General features: G+C 38.9%; 1 protein-coding gene across 3 annotated transcripts in view; it reads right to left on the bottom strand.

Moving 5' to 3' along the window:
• Window positions 1-5,947: 5,947 nt before the first annotated feature.
• Window positions 5,948-17,304, bottom strand: part of UGDH (UDP-glucose 6-dehydrogenase) — a 35,688-nt gene continuing 24,331 nt past the window's right edge. For all 3 annotated transcript variants that reach the window (XM_077758921.1, XM_077758923.1, XM_077758922.1), the window contains 6 exons: window positions 15,030-15,124; window positions 12,421-12,551; window positions 11,808-11,941; window positions 10,319-10,410; window positions 10,096-10,206; window positions 5,948-7,582 (listed from right to left, as the gene is read on the bottom strand). In XM_077758921.1, the coding sequence (XP_077615047.1) occupies window positions 7,472-7,582; window positions 10,096-10,206; window positions 10,319-10,410; window positions 11,808-11,941; window positions 12,421-12,551; window positions 15,030-15,124 (674 nt within the window). In that variant the 3' untranslated portion in view covers window positions 5,948-7,471. The remainder of the gene's footprint in view (window positions 7,583-10,095; window positions 10,207-10,318; window positions 10,411-11,807; window positions 11,942-12,420; window positions 12,552-15,029; window positions 15,125-17,304) is intronic.

Genomic DNA, 17,304 nt, shown 5'->3' with positions numbered 1-17,304 from the left:
GACTAAGCCACCCAGGCGCCCCAGGCTGCCTGTCATTCTGCTTCTAGAGGAGGACTGGACCAGAAGGTTGACTGTTGAGGCTGAAGACCTTCAGTCAGGCCCCAGGTGTGTGTCCCTCTTTCTCCCACATCCTTCTGGGCAGATAGGATGCTGTTCTGCTGCATAGCCGCCCTCCTCTGCCAGTAGCCCAGGAAGCAGCTATTCATCAGTATACATCTATCTGCTCAATGCTCTCCAGACATTTCTTTAAGTCTCTTGACTACACATGGCCCCTTCCTATTTCCTTTGTTGTATTGGATTATGCCTTTTTTCCTCTTGCTATAATTTTAATAGGATCCTAAGAAGGGACAGGGTATAAGTGTGTGCTCAGTATACCATGCCAATGGAGAGCTCTGCTTTTTGTCTTTTTAATAATGGCTTTGGAGGGGCACCTGGGTGGCTCAGTTGGTTAAATATCCAACTTTGACTTGGGTCATGATCCCGCAGTTCATGGGTTTGAGCCCCACATCGGGCTCTGCACTGACAGCTCGGAGCCTGGAGCCTGCTTTGGATTCTGTGTATCCCTCTCTCCCTCTGTCCCTCCCCTTCTTGTACTCTCTGTCTCTCAAACGTAAATAAATAAACATTTAAAAAAATTAAAAAGTAGCTTTGTAGATAGTTTTACGTATATACTGTAATTATGTGTGTATATATGTATTTATATTTAAATTAGTAATTTGCAGGATCTCTGAAACACCTCTGTAGAGATGCTTGGGTCACAGTTTGAAAATTCATTGCTAGAGAATAAATAACACCTAGTTTTCACTTTACATCTGTATGTTTGTCATTACATAGGCATGGTCTTTAAGTGTTAGAAAAACTAACATCCCTGGTAGTGCCCTAAGTTTAGTGTTACTAGTTAAAACTACTACTGTGTTTCCTAAACTCTACTTGTTCATATATAACCTTCACAATTTTTGCCCTATCTCAATGGGAACTACAGTATTATATATTAATTTTTTTACAATTGACTGAATTTCTAAACTTAATTCCCTTTAAAATGAAACTTTATATCCCTACTGTAATGGAAAATGAGCAATCATAGGAATGAAAATGTGGGTTTTATGTGTAAGAGTCTATTAACCCTTCCCAATTATCCTACAATAATCAGAGGTTTTGGTTTGCACATAGTTGGTCATCCAACCAAAAACTGTATTTCCCAGACTCCTTCGCAGCTGGTTGTAGATATGTGACTAAGTTTTGATGAACAGTATGTGAAATGTTTTGTGCTACTTCTTTTTCCTTTTAAATGTTTATTTTTCAGAGGCAGAGAGAAAGAGAGAGAATGAATGGGGGAGGGGCAGAGAGATAGTGAGAGAGAGAGAGAGAGAATTCCAAGCCGACTTGGAATTCCAAGCTGTCAGCACAGAGCCTGACCTGGGGCTTGAACCTAGGAACAGTGAGGTCATGCCCTGACCAAAGCTGGATGCTTAACCGACTGAGGCACCCAGATGCCCGAAGGTCATTTATAAATATTATTTTGCAAGGCTGGCACTAATATATTTCTTCCAGCGTTTTGGTCTAAAACTTGAATACAGTCACAGAATATGAATAAATTAGATGGTAACATCTAGTTTGGGGCTATATGCTCTGGTTTGATTTGTTTTTAAGAAAGTGACTCCAAAGACAGCCTTCAGTGTTTCCATTTTATCATTTTGACCATTCGAAAGTGTACAATTCAGTGGCATTAGGTGCATTTACAATGTCATGTAGATATTGGTATCTCCATTTTGACAACTAAATGAAGCCCAAACTCTGCTTGGAGTTCAAGGCTTCCTACCATCTGTTCTTAGTCTAACGTTACCTTCCTGATCAGCTATTCCTCTTCATTCTCCCTTTTTTTTTTTTTTGAGATTAAATAAGAGCTTTATTTATTTTTTATTTTATTTATCCTCAAGTTAGTTAACATACAGTGTATGTTAACTTGGCTTCAGAAGTAGAATCCAGTGATTCATCTTTACATATAAACCTAGTGCTCATCCCAGCAAGTGCCCTCCTTAATGCCCATCACCCATTATCCACCTCCCCCATCAACCCCTCAGTTTGTTCTCTGTATTTAAGAGACTCTAATGAGGGCAGCTGGATGGCTCAGTTGGTTAAGTGACAAACTTTAACTCAGGTCATGATCTCACAATTCAAGCCCAGCATCAGGCTCTGTGCTGACAGCTCAGAGCCTGGAGCCTGCCTTAGTCTCTCTCTCTTTGCCCCTTCCCTGCTCACCCTCTGTTTCTCTCTCAAAAATAAACATTAAAACATTAAAAAAAAATAAAAGAGCCTCTTATGGTTTGCTCCCCTTTCAATTCCAGAGAAAAGGCAATTTGCTTTCCCTAAAATCAGTCTAAATTTCCTGTGTCCATCTTTTTTGTTTCCGTTGCTTCTGCCACTGATATGCTCATTCTACCCTCTTCCTTTCCATATCATGTCTATGACCCACCTCAAATGCCATCTTGCCTCCAGGAAGCCTTCCCGTTTTTCTCAGCTGGGGTGAACTTTACCTTTGTGCCCACATAGCATTTTGTTTTTATCACTTATGGCTATTTTCATATTTTCTCAATTATTTCTGTACATGTCTTAGCTTCTCTACAAGATTTCTCTCATTCACCTATGCCCTCTGGGTTTTAGCCCTCACAGTATCTGCCTTCTAGTGGGTACAGACACCTAATTTGAAATAGTTTAAATATTGGTACCCAATGTGAGCACAGTGAATTTACACATAGCTAGATCTTAATTTCACTGGCTTGTCTCCCATTTCTTCCCCGTCCTCAGCCTCCTGTAGAACCTCAGACCCCTTTCCGGTAGTTGGGAGTCTCCAAGAGGGTGAAGGGCATGTACTCACTTCCTTCTTAGCTGCTGCTCAGGCTCTTTTGCCTGATCTGCCTTCTGAGTCTTTCCTTGGGATGCTATTCCGTTAGTCTGCCTAAGGCCACGTGTGCTCGCTGTTTTCATGATGCCTCTAAAATTAGGATGCTTTCAACATCAAATACAAAAAGCTCCTATTTAGTGGTGCCTGGGTGGCCAGTAGGTTAATTGTCTGACTCGTGATTACAGCTCAGGCCATGATCTCCATGGTTTGTGAGTTCGAGCCCTGCATTGGGCTCTGCACTGGCAGCATGGAGCCTGCTTGGGATTCTCTCCCTCTCTCTCTGCCCCTCCACTGCTCACACTTTCTCTCTCTCAAAATAAATAAACATTAAAAAAAGAGAGAAAGAGAGAAAAGCTTATGGCTGTTGTGACCTTGAGCAAGTTACTTAATCTTTCTAGCCTCCTGCCTTCATCTGATGGGGCTAGAACTTACCTCAAAGGACTTATGTGAAGAATAAATGAGAAGGGGCTCCTGGGTGGTTCAGTCGTTAAGCGTTCAACTTCAGCTCAGGTCATGATCTCATGGTCATGAGTTCGAGCCCTGTGCTGACAGCTCAGAGCCTGGAGTCTGCTGCAGACTCTGTGTCTCCTTTTCTCTCTGTCTCCGCCCCCCACCCCTTCACGCTCACTGGCACACTCTCTCTCAAAAATAAATTAACATTAAAAAAAAAAGAATAGATGATCCAACTAAAACGTTTGGCGTCGTGTCCGCCTTGTTATGCTGTGTTAATAACTGTACTCGTAGTGATTCTAGAGCCTACATGTGGCTTTGGTTCAGTGGAACCCGTTTGTCACAGTGTCTAACCGCCATGTCCATCACCTGCCAGGCACTGTGCAATAAGATCTGTGTATAAACATTGATCTCACGTAATCTTTGTAACAATGACACCTTGTGTTAAAGATGAGGAAAATAAGGCTTTCAGGTAATAGCCAGATAACTTAGCCCGTGCTAACAGGTAGTGCAGTCAGGATTTAAAGCTGCAGGCTTTAAGTGGAATAACATTCTGGAGAACACATTGTGTGGGAGATCCACTTTTATATATACCCTTTTGTATCTATTTCAATGTTTTGTTTTGTTTCTTTACCATGTTCCTGTATTATTTTCTATTTTAAGTCCTATTTAATAATCTTACCAAAAAAAAAAAAAAAATCTTACCAATATTCATTGCCCCAATCAAAAAAAGATTAGGTAATAAAAATAGAAACCTTATGTCATTAAACACACACACAGTCTTTAGTTTTCTCAGTAGGGGGAAAATGCTAACCACCTTCTTGCAGCTTTTCACACTAAGGGTTCAAATTGCTGTTAAACTACTTGCCAAGTTACTTTTTTCCCTCCCCATTATAAACAGCAAGTACACATGGCTCTATGAGCTATCTTTTGCCCACTTACCAATTTTCCTACCTTTTTTTTAGTCAATAACTATACCTTACACATAATTGTTTACTTATCAGTCCTATGCACTGAAGCAACTTAAAATCAGTGCCTAATTCTTCCTGTTTCAGCAAGAAAACAGGAAGGGTTATAATGCCCTTTACCAGAATATAAGATTCTTAACCAGCATCCAAGAATATTTTCAAGCAGGAATATAAAGGAAATTCTAATTAATAAGCTCATTCTCTTTTTTATTTAAAAAAATTTTTAATTTTTTTAGTGTTTATTTTTGAGACAGAGACAGAACATGAGGGGGGGAGGGGCAGAGAGATTGAGAGACACAGAATCTACAACAGGCTCCAGGTTCTGAGCTGCTAGCACAGAGCCTGATGCAGGGCTCGAACTCACAACTGCGAGATCACGACCTGAGCTAAAGTCGGACACTTAACCAATTGAGCCACCCAGGAGACCGTAAAAAAATTTTTAATGTTTATTTATTTTTGAGAGAGAGAGATACACACCATGGGAGTGGGGGAGGGGCACAGAGAGAGGGAGACAGAATCTAAAGCAGGCTCCAGGCTCTATCAGCACAGAGCCTGACATGGGGCTTGAACTCACAGACATGAGATCATGACCTGAGCTCAAGTCAAACAAATAAGCTCATTTTCACTTCAAGATCTTATGAGTAAGAAATCATTTTATGTTCAATCACTCTGGTGTTTGTCTCTTTCTGTTATTTTGTTTTTTTCACTCTTATCTGCAACCTTTTTTCTTAAAGAGCTGGATAACAAATATTTTAGGCTCTTCAGACCAAGGAGCAAAACTCAGGACTCACATGACCATTTAAAATATAATCATGTAGGGGTGCCTGGTAGCTCAGTCGGTTAAGTGTGACTTCAGCTCAGGTCACAATCTCTTCATTCATGAGTTTGAGCCCCACATCAGGCTGTCTGCTGTTAGCACAGACCCCGCTTTGGATCTTCTGCCTCCCTCTCTCTCTGCACATTCTCTGCTTGTGTTCTCTCTCTCTGTCTCAAAAATAAACATTAAAAATTTTTTTTAAAAATTTAATCATGTAGGGGCACCTGACTGGCTCAATCAGAAGAGCGTGCGATTCTTTATCTCAGGTTGTGAGTTCGAGCTCCACATTAGGTGTAGAGAGTACTTAAAATCTTAAATAAAAAAAAAATATATATAATATAATCATATAAAAATGTAAAAACCATTCTTAGCTTATTTACAGGCCATTATTCACGGGCCAGATTTAGCCCGTGAGATTTTCTTTGCTGATATGAGATCTATTCGGTAAATCCCCTCCCTCTCTTACATCACTTCAGAGAGTGATGTAATGCCCTTTTCTCAAAAAAGTAAGGAATATTCAAAAAAATTTTTAAATATTTATTTATTATTGACAGAAAGAGACAGAGCATGAACAGCAGAAGGGCAGAGAGAGAAGGAGACACAGAATCCTTAGCAGGCTCCAGGCTCTGAGCTGTCAGCACAGAGCCCAATGCGGGCCTGAACTCACAAACCGCGATATCCTGACCTGAGTCAAAGTCGGACGCTTAACTAACAGAGCCACCCAGGCGCCCCAGGAGAAATATTTTTCTAATGTCAGACTGTCATGACTCATTTGTTACTTGTACTATGACAGAAAATACACTCACACAATTGTTGATACAGAATATTTTATTTATGTGTTTGATATCTGTACAAATGTCTCTCTTCATCTTTATATTTGTTTCTGTATTCTTACTGAACCGCAAAATTCCTAAAGGATGAGGCTTGTATCTGTTTAACTTGATTTGTACACTATCAGCAGCGCATAAGCATCAAATGGACATCTGGCATATTTCAATAATGATAAAGCACAAGAGAAAATGAAAGTCAATAAGACATATAAGAAAAAAGCACATGGAAACATACAAAAATTCTTATTTTAGAATTACGCTATACATAATTTGTAAAATCTACTTTTTTAAGTTCATACATGAGATTATATTGGTTTTCTTATTTAAAGAAAAAGGGGAACTTCAACAAGTTATAGAAATAAAAATGCAAAATGATGGTAAATATTTTTTTTTGGCTCTTGAACTAAAAATATAATGATCAGCGAGAAAAAATGAGAAGTGAAGAGGAATAAAGTAGACCAATACTGATATTCTCTTCATGTTAAAAAAAATTACCTTTTAGACATATTGGAAGTGATTGGAAATGAGCAGTGATGACCTTCTTGGGGCTAAAAAACCAATGACACAGCTTGTTCAAACAAAAGGAGCAAAGGAACATTACCCAAACCAACCTTAGAGGGTCACTTGTAACACGGAACATAGGAGGAAGAAAGAAAAGAAAGAATGAGAGAGAGAGAACGAAAGAACGAAAAGAAAGAAAGAAAGAAAGAAAGGAAGAAAGAAAGAAAGAAAGAAAGAAAGAAAGAAAGAAAGAAAGAAAGAAAGAGAAAGAAAGAAAGAAAAGAAAGAAAGAAAGAAAGAAAGAAAGAAAGAAAGAAAGAAAGAAAGAAAGAAAGAAAGAAAAAGAAAGAAAGAAAGAGAGAGAAAGAAGAAAGAAAAAGGGAAGGGAAGGGAAGGGAGGAAGGAAGGAAGGAAGGAAGGAAAGGAAAGAAAGAAAAAGGAAAGTGCACAAGGCCGCATTCTGTCCACTGCATCTTCCCTGTCTGTTCAGAGAGACAAGAACTGGCTTGGGAAACACCTTACCCAATTAAGCCAGAAACTTCTAAGTCTCCAGGACACTTTCTGAAACGTCAACAAGTTTAGCCCAGTATTTAGGACAGCAATTTCATGGTTTAAAATATATATTTAATGACAAGTAAATAAATCAATGATTAGAAAAACTGAACAGTGTACAATGTGATATTAAAGTGCTGCCTATGGACATTTTGTAAGGTAAAAAGTGTTTGAGGTTTAACCTGTATTTTACAAAAATCAACACCATTAAAACCAACATGATTATTTACTACTCATCCAATCACTGAGGTAACGATATTACAAAAATATGTAAAAAATATTCTAGATTCATAATACCAGATATGCTAACTCCCATGTAGCTAGTATAAATTTGATTATTAAAAAAATAGTTTTGTTTCCTTAAAAACACTTGGTTCATTTACCATTTAATATCAGATAGATATCTGCTATCCTAAAGTACCAAAAAAATTACAAATGAAAATGGCAATGTCTATACTCTGGGTTTCTTGTTTGGTGGATCCTGAAGGCTAAACTTTGGAATTTCCCCCGAAGCCGCATATGGAATTCTCTTTGAAGACACCTTTTTTCCAATTGTTTCAATCTAGGGAGGAAAGAAAAGATTTTAGAAAGAAAACCTGGAGTATTTTTAACTTTTAAAAGCAAAAGAGGGTCTTAAGTCTGGGTTGCTATGGAAGATTTTTGGTTCCTTCTGTATTTTTCATGTTTCTAGAGTCGATTTACACTCCACTCTCCATATTCACGCTCAGATACTTCCTCTTGCCATTCCCAACGCTGGACCCCCTCCGACTGAGGACAGACTCGCCACCGCTGTGTCAGCAGCATGCGCAAAAGCAACTAACAGACCAGATGCCAGTGAAACCACATTCTCCCTCTAACTCTATTCTCATGTCTGCTTCCCTTATTCTAAAACATCTACATCAGCTTGGGGCGCCTGAGTGGCTCAGTCGATTGAACAACTGACTTGGGCTCACGTCATGATCTCACAGTTTTTGAGTTTGAGCCCCAGGTCAGCCTCTGTGCTGGCAGCTTGGAGCCTGGAGCCTGCTTTGGATTCTGTGTCTCCCTCTCTCTCTGCCCCTCTCCTGCTCATGCTCTGTCTCTCAAAAATAAATAAACATTAAAAAAAAATTTACATCAGCTGTAATAGCATAGATTTCAGGAGTCCAGGCTTCAAAGTCTAAAAGGCCCCAGTTGGATTCCTGATTGCTAACTGTTGTGTTAACTAAGCTCTCTAGGTCTTTCTTCCTCATCTGTAAATGGTGTTACTACCACCTACTTCAACAGATTGTGTTATAGATTAAATTTGATAAAGTGCTCAGCCCAGTGTTCAGCATACAAGTCAGCCTTCAGTAAATAAGTGGTAGTCCATTTTTATTTTGCATATTACATTTTAAACATTTCCTCATATATCTAAAATCATTAATCTTACCTTTAAAGACACTGATTCCTTAATAATCATAAATTTAGCTCTTCTCTATAGCAAAAATACACTATATAATTTTCATAAATGTCTTTTGGATTATAAATTAAGAGGCACTTGGGTGGCTCGGTCAGTTAAGCGTCCGACTCTTGATTTCAGCTCAGGTTAAGATCTCATGGTTTGTGAGTTCGAGCCCTAAGTCGGGCTCTGTGCTGACAGTGTGCAGCCTGCTTGGGATTCTCTCTTTCCCTCTCTCTCTCTGCCTCTCCCCTGCTCATGTTCTCTCTGTCTTTCTCTCAAAAAAAAAAAAAAAAAGTTAAAAAAATTAGTATTTAATTCTGACTTAAAGAGCTTCTACTTTGTATTAATCATTTTAGTGACTTATAAATTCCCTTTATTTAGTGATTCCATTCCTATTTTTTTCCTATTTTTTAAAATCCATACTATGAAAAGTTAACTTCTGTAAAAATTCAAACTCATATTACCTATCTTCTCCCTTAGATGAGTAATACAAGAATGGGAGAAAATGTGGTTATGCCTTGGAAGTGTTCTTTAAAAAATAACATTGCTTCAGTTTAAGTCATGCCTGGGAAAAGCAGTCATGCTGTTACTCACTAAGGAGGAGTGCAATAGAAGAATCCCCAAGGTCCCTGATGGAATGTTAACAGACAAAGATGTCATCTGATTCTTGCTGTAAGCAAATCTCTCATGAATGAGAAATGAGCACTGAATTCTCTAAGAAGGATCTTCAACAAGTCGGTGACAGGTTAAGAGAACCAGATCTGATATTCTACACAGTGGGTAAAGCCTTCTGGGTACCTCTCCAAGTAGCTGGTGCTGAGCAGACGCATAAGAGCCAGCTCTAAACACTGCGCCCCACCCACCCACTCTGCCCTGGGACTATGCTGACCGCAATCTGCTGGCGTAATTCTTTAGCCTCCCCAACCTCCCCTCAAGCCTCCCACCCACATATACACACTGCTCTGAGGAAATGGAAAGTAACTCCTTCTTAGTAACACTCTTGGTATTTACCCCTGGTAAAACGGAAATACATGCAGCATAAAGGTAGTGCTGAGGTTTCTGTTAGCTCTCAGAACACTCCATTTAATTGGCAACCTTTGAATTAAAAAAGGGCCAGTCCCACTGAAACTCCCATACTTTTCGCTCAGACCTCTCAGGGGCTAGGACAGTGCTGAGCACTCAGAAGGTATAGGATCCTATACAACATGTGGCAACTATACTGCATTTTGGAGTCTTCAAAACATTCATATAGGAATAAGTGGCCTGGGCCCTGAGGGGATCAGTGTGGTACAGATTGTTCAACAGAGCATCTTGGGCAGCTCTGGGAAGAAAAAAAATTTCTTTTCAGTTTGTATATTTTCTTACTTGATCTTTATATGAAGTAAGGCAAGGTACATTCTATTCCTATATAGTAGGTAACTGTTGACTCCTAGATACTATGTAAGGAAGACCGATACTGAATGATCTTGAGATCACAAATTAAGGAGGGAGTAGAGTAACTACACTAATCACACAGAGATTTTCCAGAGAACTGACATGCTGCCCCCATGTTGTGTTATTGCTAAAGAAGGGAATGTTAAAATTCTAAAACCCAAACCCACTAAAAAGCAAATGACTGAACAAACAAAACAAAACCAGTCCAGGATACTTACCTGGAAGCCAATGGTTTGTAGTTCATTGTGGAGCCCATCCAAGACACGTCGTCCATCAAAGATAAAGGCTGGCTTCAGCATTTTTTTATGAATGCGTTCATAATCCAGTTCCTATAAAGACAGAACCAATGAAACAACTAGAACATATACATGAACACATACTCAATCCCTACTGATACCAGAATACTTCTAAAATTTTCTTTCATAGTACTTGTCACCTCACCTTAAACATGTCCCATTCGGTGCAAATAACCACAGCATGGGCACCATCACATGCTTCATATGGATCCTTGGAAATGGTCACGAGACGGGACACTATAACAACACAACAAAAAATTGGCAAAAAGGAAGGAATTTTTTGAAATTACGCATTTTAGTTCTAGGATTACAAGGAGTTGAGGGCCTGACAGAAGTGAAATGGTCTGGTTGAAGTGAGGATGAGAGTAATGGGGTGGGGGTGGGGCCTGGAGCACCTGAACCTTGCCCTAGAAGCATCTCCTTGGAACCTCTGGGGCTTTTTAGAATATGTTGGAAAAACATTAGACCAACTTACAGCTGGTCACTTCAGATCAAAGTTGATAGAACAATGTCTAAGAGTTTAATTTGAGAGAAATGAGGCAGAAAAGAAGACCTACCAATGATAAAAATAGAACAACCATGGAAGCAGCACAAATATCCATCAATAGATGAAAAGATAAGGAAGCTGTGCCATATATATATATACACACACACACACGCATACATACATACACACCCATACATAGAGAGACACACACACAAATATACATATACATACAATGGAATATTACTCAGCCATCAAAAAGAATGAAATCTTTCTATTTTAAATAACATGGATGGAGCTAGGGAGTATAATGCTAAGTAAAATAAGTCAGTCAGAGAAAGACAAATACCATATGATTTCATTTATGTGGAATTTAAGAAACCAAACAAATAAAGAAAAAAAAAAAGAGAGAGAGAGAGACAAACTAAGAAGCAGTCTTAATTATAGAGAATAAACCAGAGGGGCAAGTGGGGAGATGGGTGAAATAGGTGAAGGGGATTCAGAGTGCACTTATCCTGATGAGCACTGAGTAATGTATAGAATTGTTGAATCACTATATTGTAAACCTGAAGCTAATATAACATTATATGTTAACCATGCAGGAATTATTTTTTTTATTAAAAAAAATTTTTTTTATGTTTTATTTATTTCTGAGAAAGAGAGACAGCATGAACAGGGGACGGTCAGAGAGAGAGGGAGATACAGCCTGAAACAAGCTCCAGGCTCTGAGAGAGCTGTTAGCACTGAGACCGACGCGGGGCTCGAACCCACGAACCGTGAGATCATGACCTGAGCTAAAGTTGGATGCTTAACCGACTGAGCCACCCAGGCACCCCTGAAATTATTTTTTTAAAGTTTATTTATTTTGAGAGAAAGAGAGAGAGTGGGGGAAGGACAGAGAGAGAGGGAGAGAGAGAATTCCAAGCAGGCTCTGTGCTGTCAGCATGGAGCCCGATGCTGGGCTTGATCCCATGAACTGTTGAGGCCATGACCTGAGTCAAAATGAAAAGTTGGATGCTTAACTGTGCCACCCAGGCACCCCTAAAAAATTTTTTTTAATGCAGCATTTCATTAAGAAACAAAAACAAAAACAGAACAAACAAGTTTTAGGGCCCATACTCAAAGTCATTCATAAGACTCAAAGCCTTACCTTGGTCATCCTCTGAAACTCCAGGGTGAGAAAGATCCACAACTATTTGTTCCCTTGGTACTTTTGGATCATATATATGGAGATGTGCACCTTCATCCATCAAATATTTGCTGATATATATACTAGAGGATTCTCTAAACGAAAATAAATCCATATTGCTAAGCTTTGAAATGGCATATATTCTAATCCCTAAGGAGTTTATAGAAGGAAGATTCTATTTTTTTCTTAATGTTTTTTTTTTTTTAATTTATTTCTAGGAGAGAGAGAGAGAGAGAGAGACAGCGTGGGCAGAGGAGGGTCAGAGATAGAGGGAGTCACAGACTGAAACAGGCTCCAGGCTCTGAGCTAGCAGTCAGCACAGAGCCCGACGCGGGGCCCGAACCCACGAACCGCGAGATCATGACCCAAGCGAAAGTCGGACGCTCAACCGACTAAGCCACCCAGGCGCCCCAGGAAGAGTCTATCTCTTGTTAACATATGGATGTTCACTTTATTTTTATTCCTTATGCTATATATATACATATATTTCACACACACATCCACCATCAAATATCAAAATAAGATAAGCAGCTAATATTTTCAAAAGGGTTGAAGTATTTTTAAGAACTGATACCTCGTATCACCGGTGTCCTTTTTGAATGCAAATCCCAAGATAGCTATCTTCTTATCAGTTACTGTATTAAACAGACTATCGATAATCCGGGAAGCAAACCTCCTTCTCTGGTAGTCATTCATATCTATGACCTGAAATTACATGCACAATTTTATGCAATGTACACATGTACAATTAGTGCANTGTTTTAGCTATTGTGGAGAGTGCTGCTATGAACATTGGGGTACATGTGCTCCTATGCATCAGCATTTCTGTATCCCTTGGGTAAATTCCTAGCAGATACACTGCCCAGTTTTATAGTACTGTTGTTTGAATACCAGTCTCATAAAGTAACAGGAGGCAAAGATTAAACAACCTCTTTAGCATCTATCAAAAATTTTTAAAAAATTACCATCCCACCAATTAAAGCCATCCTGAAAATTTTCACTTGGCTTTACTTTCCATGCACCAGTCTCGATGGGATGGATGTAAAGATGAGAACAGCTAAGTTTCAACCCCACTTGAGATCCAGCTATAATAGCTGAAAAATTTGGCACAGAGAAGACAGAGTTCTCTTTTGCCAACTTCTGCAAACTCTATGGAAGCAAGGCTGTAAGCAATCAAATCCCAAAGCTCCCATCCCCCTCCCATTTGCTTACCCCCTCACCAAATTGAGTGTAAGTAGAAAGTGGACAGAGAACAGTTGAACAATGGACAGAATTATGACTGCCTCTTGATAAACCATTAACACTGCTAACCCTTAACAAAGTTTTTAACTAAATACTGTAAGAGTAAAAAAAGTCTCTGATCACTTAACCCTTTACTCTCCTAAGAGTTTATAAACAAGACTTTAGGGGCACCTGGGTGGCTCAGTCAGTGAGTGTCTGACTTTGGCTCATGTCATAATTTCACGGTTCATGGGTCCAAGCCCCATATCAGGCTCTCTGCATCAGCAGAGATCTTTTGTCTCCTCTCTCTGCCCACCTCTGCGCCACCCCCTCTCCACTGTTCACGCTTGCTCTCCCCCCTCTCAAAAATAAACAAACATTAGAAAAATAAAAATAAATAAATAAACAAACAAGACTTTCTATTGGTGACCAGATGGATATAAGTAAAGAGACTAGTTTTTATGTGTGTGCTTGGGTGGCTCAGTCGGTTAAGCGTCTGACTTCGGCTCAGGTCATGATCTCATAGTTCGTGGGTTCGGGCCCCGTGTTGGGCTCTGTGCTGACAGCCAGCTCAGAGCCTGGAGCCTGTTTTGGATTCTGTGTCTCCCTCTCTCTCTGGGCCTCCCTTGCTCATGCTCTCTCTCTCTCTCTCAGAAATAAATAAAACAGGGGCGCCTGGGTGGCTTAGTCTGTTGGACATCCGACTTCGGCTCGGGTCACGATCTCACAGTTTGAGAGTTCGAGCCCCACGTCAGGCTCTGTGTTGACAGGGAGCTCAGAGCCTGGAGCCTGCTTCAGATTCTGTGTCTCCTTCTCTCTCTAACCCTGCCCTGCTCACACTGTCTCTCTTTCTCTCTGTGTCTCAGAAATAAATAAGATATTTTAAAAAAAGAAATAAATAAAACATTAAAAAAAAAAGAAAGAAAAAAATTTTTTAATGTCAATTTATTCCTGAGAGAGACAGAATGAGAGTGGGGGAGGGGCAGAGAGAGAGAGGAGAGAGAGAGAGAGAGAGAGAGAGAAAGACAGAGAGACAGAGATACAGAATCCAAAGAAGGCTCCAGGCTCTGAGCTATCAGTACAGAGCCTGATGTGGGGCTCGAACTCATGAACAGTGAGATCATGACCTGAACCAAAGTCAAACGCTTAACTAACTGGGGCACCCGGGTGCCCCATGTGTGTTTTTTTGAGGCACTGAGTTTCTGGGGGCTGTCTCAAAACCTGAGAGCTTGGAAAATGAGCCCAGAGTGTTAGAAAATCAAGCCTTTATCTCCATTTTTTGCCATGACAGACAGGAAGATAAAGGGATCATGCTGGATTGAGTGAAATGAGCTTTTACATTGTACATTTTCCTTAAAAATGTACATTTCCTTATATTGTCCCCTACTGCTGAAATCTAAAAAACTATAAAGTTGTAGAAAAAATATTTGGGACAGATATGTATACTGGTTTGTATCTTGGACAAATTACTTAACGTCTCTAAGCCTCAGTTTCCTTGCCCAGATTAGTGATGAGGACTAAATGAAATATGCAAAGTACCTAAAAAAGTACCTGGCACAGGAAAAGCACTCAATGTGAACTCTATTGTCAGTCCAAGAAGGGTCTCTAATTTTAGCTCACACACAAACCACCTGAAAGCATTGTAATACAGGTCCTTCTTTTGTTGTGATTTTCTGCCTTTCAGAATAGAAAAGAGTTATAATTAAGAATAACAGTTCTTGCTTTATTCTGAGAACAAATGTGTTATAAAACTAGAAGACATAGTTTTTCAGAAATTTCCATCAGAGTTCATTAGCAAAAAATACAAAAACACAGAAGCCCAATAAATAAACCTAAAATAAATAAACTGAATATGATGTTTGAGTTCCTGGAATAAGTAAATTCTGTCAAAAACATCTCCTAGAGGGCGACCTTTTTTTAATTAGAAGTTAAGCAAAAGTTGTTGACTATAAAGATTAATACCTGCTGCCAATACCGAGCGACTTCAGGCAAATTCAGGGCCTCACAGAGATAAACCAAATTCAGAACATCTTTCTGAAAGCAGCTTCCTCCAAAACCTGAAGAAAACAGTGACAGTATTTTTATTTAAGAACCACAACTGAATTCTGTGACAAATCTGTCACACTAAATCAGAAGGCCTATGCTACTTTTTTTTTTTTTTTAAGTAAACTCCACACCACACACGGGGCTCAAACTCACAACCTGATATCAAGAGCTGCATGCTCTACTAACTGTGCTAGCCAGATGACCCTATGCTAGTATTTCTAATAATAAAATTTAGATGTCAGAAAGTTATTGGGCTTAAGCATTGTGTGAAATTTGCAAGCAACTAATTAACTCTATAAATAATTTCTAGGTAATCTTCTAGTTAATGTTTTATTATGGTTACATTTTCTATATATTCCTCATTCACCTGGTATCGCTGCCCCACCTCTCTTACTTTAGCACAGGGCTGGTAAACTTTTATGGGACAAATTGTAAATATTTTAGCCTTTGTGGGCCACATAATCTCGGGCACAGATATTCAACTCTGCCTTTGTAGCTCAAAAGCAGTCATAGACAATATGTAATCAAATGGGCATGGCTGTATTCCAATAAAGCTTTATTTATAAAAGCAAGCTGGGGGCCAATTTTAGCCTAGACAACAATTTGCCCACCCTGTTCTAATGCAATTCAATATACAGTGAGGACTGGCATATGCTTTGAAGTCTAAAACACCTAGCCACTCACTAGTTGTATGACTTTCAGCAAGTTGTGAAAATTTCCCTGATCCCTAACCATCTCTGTAAAGGAAATAACACCTTCTTAACAGGCTATAAGGATTAATTAATGAGATATATAAAGTACTGGTTCAGAACTTGTTGCATAATAAACCGTTAATAGTAGCTATTTTTTATTAAATGGTAGCTTAAAGAAAATACTAAAAAGATAGAAAAGCTCAGGGAAGCCAGTAATGGGAAATGATATTAGGCCCCAGAAATACAGGGGCCCAATCTATAAAATTCTATTTACCCTTACATCAACCATATTAACTTATATCCAAAAAAACCAAACAATTCTCATTATCCACTAGTTACATTCTACAAAATTGCCACAAATGTGTACTTTAGTATTTAGCAATACTAAAGCATTGCTCCTAGGTGAAATAAAGAGTTAGGTTCCTGTGAGCTTATGGTCACATTTCACCAACAAATTGATACATAATCATTTTATTTTTATTTTTAAAAAATTTTATTTATTTTTTTATACTTTGGACTTTTTTATGTTTGTATTTTTTTAACTTTTAATTTTAATTCCAGTATAGTAAACATATAGTGTTATATTAGTTTCAGGTCTACAATACAGTGATTCAACAATTCTGTACATTACTGTGTTCATCATGATAAGTGTAGTATTAATCTCCTTCACCTATTTCCCCCCACCCACCTCCCTTCTGGCAGCCATCAGTATGTTCTCTATAGCTAAGAGTCCTTTCTTGGTTTGTCTCTTTTCTCTTTTGTTTCTTTTGTTTCTTAAATTCCATTCAGGAGTGAAATCTTATGATATTTATCTTTCCTTAACTGACTTATTTCACTTAGCATAATACCCTCTAGATCTATTCATGTTGTTGCCAATAGCAAGATTTTATTCGTTCTTATGGCTGAATAATATTCCACTGTAGATTTTATATATATATCTCACATCTTCCTTATCCATTCACCTATCAATGGGCATTTGGGTTGCCTCCCTACCTTGCCTAGTGTAAATAACGCTGCAATAAACACAGGGGTGCATATATCTTTTCGCACTTGATCTTAGCCAAAAGGCCGAGAAGCGATTGCATATATCTTTTCGAATTAGTATTTTTGTATTCTTTGAGTAAATACCCAGTAGTGGAATGACTGGACCATATGGTAATTCTATTTTTAATTTTTTGAGGAACCTCCATATTGTTTTCCACACTGGCTGCAAAAGTTTGCATTCCCCCCAACAGTGCATAAGTGTTTCTTTTCCTCTGTATCATTGCCAATATTTGTTGTTTCTTGTATTTTTTATTTTACCTATTCTGACAGGTATGGGATGATATCTCATTATGGTTTTGATTTGCATTTCTCTGATGATGAGTGATATAGGGCATCTTTTCTTGTGTCTGTTGGCCATCTGTATGTCTTCTTTGGAGAAATGTCTGTTCATGTGTGCTCCTCCTCCCCCCCCCCGCCACCCCCTTTAAGTAAGCTCTATGCCCCAAATGAGGCTC

Source organism: Crocuta crocuta, unplaced genomic scaffold, assembly GCF_008692635.1.
Source record: "Crocuta crocuta isolate KB4526 unplaced genomic scaffold, BGI_CrCroc_1.0 scaffold223, whole genome shotgun sequence".
Lineage (NCBI taxonomy): Eukaryota > Metazoa > Chordata > Mammalia > Carnivora > Hyaenidae > Crocuta > Crocuta crocuta.
The sequence above is the reverse complement of the archived record's forward strand: the minus strand, read 5'-3'. Positions and strand labels throughout refer to the sequence as shown.